The sequence below is a fragment of the Prunus mume genome, linkage group LG4 (genome assembly GCF_029339155.1).
Source record: "Prunus mume cultivar Tortuosa linkage group LG4, ASM2933915v1, whole genome shotgun sequence".
NCBI classification, from domain to species: Eukaryota; Viridiplantae; Streptophyta; class Magnoliopsida; order Rosales; family Rosaceae; genus Prunus; species Prunus mume.
The window spans coordinates 2,971,486-2,973,706 of record NC_142701.1 but is presented as its reverse complement, the minus strand read 5'-3'; the positions used below and the strand labels follow the sequence as shown (position 1 = coordinate 2,973,706).

The 2,221-nt window shown below is 39.5% G+C and overlaps 1 protein-coding gene across 1 annotated transcript; it reads left to right on the top strand.

Annotated features, from left to right (window-relative positions):
- The first annotated feature begins 962 nt into the window (after window positions 1-962).
- On the top strand, window positions 963-1,694 carry LOC148917663 (uncharacterized). Its single transcript, XM_089049900.1, has one exon. The coding sequence runs from the start codon at window positions 963-965 to the stop codon at window positions 1,692-1,694; it is 732 nt and encodes a 243-aa protein (XP_088906026.1).
- The last annotated feature ends 527 nt before the right edge of the window (window positions 1,695-2,221 follow it).

The window sequence follows — 2,221 nt, the reverse complement described above, 5'->3', positions numbered from 1 at the left end:
CATTGTCAAGCTACCGTTTTAATAGTTTCTTGAGGATTTTATTTATAGCTTCTACTTGGCCGTTTGATTGGGGGTGAGTTGGCGAAGCAAAAATAGATTGATTTTGAGGCAAGTCTGAATCGAAGAGTTCGAATCAAAGCGCTTGCCGTTATCGATGATGAACAGGTGGCTAGGGTTTTTCTTGATTGTTCGATAAGAAGTGTACTCCTTAGTGAAAATGTAAGCTAGCTCTTTGAATCTTCTGATCGGCCCGGACAGCAGGGTGTGGAACTACTCTTGGGCTATTCTTCACAAGGACATTGCAAGCACCTTGCACATTAGCGCATCTTTGGCCTTGTAGAGAATCATAACACTCTTGAAGTGCTTCAGATGACTCTCGAGATTAAAATCCCTTTTGAAGTGTGAGGGATTTCCTGTGGCTTTTCGATGGGAATGGTTCTTCCGAGCAGCCAGTGGAGCCCCTTTCCTCATTGTAAGGGTCGTCAAGTTGACCTTCTTGCGGGCTTAGCCTGTCGTGAGCATTTCCTTGTGGGCCCAAAAGGGATTGAACATCGAGTTGCAGGCCCAGCCTCTTGCATGCGTTGGTCCTTAAACTCAATCTAGATTGGATACTTTATTTGCTCGGAGCATGGCTCGCAGATGCTTGTGACATGCCAGCTTGCAGGTCACGTTTTTGTCCTCCTCCTTTTCTACTCGCTCCTGCTCGACCTGCTTGAGATCTCTCGAACTGCCTGTCGGCTCATTCGTCTATCCTTCTCTCTTCGCCTGTTGAGCCAAAATGTCTTGCTGGAGTTATCTTAGATAAAGCTCCCAAAAATGTCTCTTACACATCACCACAGATCCAAAAAGAAATTTTACATGTTTTTTCAACTAAAGTGAAGAAAGCAATCTGTGAAGAAATTGGGGAATCAAAGTTTTGTATAATTGTTGATGAAGCGCGTGATGAATCCAAGAGAGAGAAAATGGCTATAGTGTTGCGATTTGTTGACAAAGAAGGTCTTATTCAGGAGCGCTTTTTTGGGCTTGTTCATGTGTCAGACACTGAGGCATTAACTCTGAAAAAAGGTATATACTCTATATTGTCTCATAATTCACTAAATATTCAAAATATTAGAGGACAAGGATATGATGGTGCAAGTAACATGCGAGGTGAATGGAATGGGTTACAAGCTTTGATTTTGAATGATTGCCCATATGCTTACTATGTTCATTGTTTAGCACATCGATTACAATTGGCATTAATTGCATCATCAAGAGAAGTTATTCATGTTCACCACTTTTTCACTAAATTGACTTCTATTGTCAATATTGTTGGTGCTTCATGCAAGCGTAATGATGAACTGAAAAATGCTCAAGCTGCTGAAATTGAGCACATGATTGCAATTGATGAGCTCGAGACTGGGAAAGGAATGAACCAAATTGGCACCTTACAACGTGCTGGTGATACTTGTTGGGGTTCTCATTTGAAATCAATTACTAGCTTGGTAAATATGTTTAGTGCAACATGCATAGTTCTAATTAATATAATTGATAACGGAACTACTTATTCTCAACGAGGAGATGCTGATGCAGCTTATAAGGCAATGACTTCATATGAATTTATCTTTATCTTACATCTTATGAAAGAACTTATGGAGATCACTAATGATCTTTGTCAAGCTTTGCAATGTCATGTTAATTCTTTAAAGCCATAACATGTTTAACACTAACCTGAGTCTGACATGGTGCTAGCGCAGATTGGATGATGCTGGAACAGATTGGCAGCGCAAGGTATAAAGTTCTTCTCTTGAGAATCCGATCCTTATAGCTATAACTCTGATGGGTGAATTTCTGTTTAGCTGTGTTGTGTGTTTCGGATCTAGGAGGGAGCCTTCTATTTATATGCATCTCTCTAAGTGTCTTGCCCATCAAGAAACACTTAGAGATATCCTTCATGCTATAGGATTAATCCATTCCAATCCTTGTAGAACTAGGAACCCTTAAGCCTTCATTATCCTTATTGAACACTGTTTACAGGCTTGCCTAATCGAGATAGGTTTTGAGTTCCTAATAAACAATAAGTCTTTGTAATCCTAAGTTGATTAGAAGATCACTTTAGTAGGTTTAATGTAATAAACCTTCTTACATTCTCCCACTTTATCAAATAATCAATTTAGACTTATTGTTCATTACTTAATGGCCATGTGGAACTCAAAATTCTCTTGTTCCTTTTTTCAAGCCA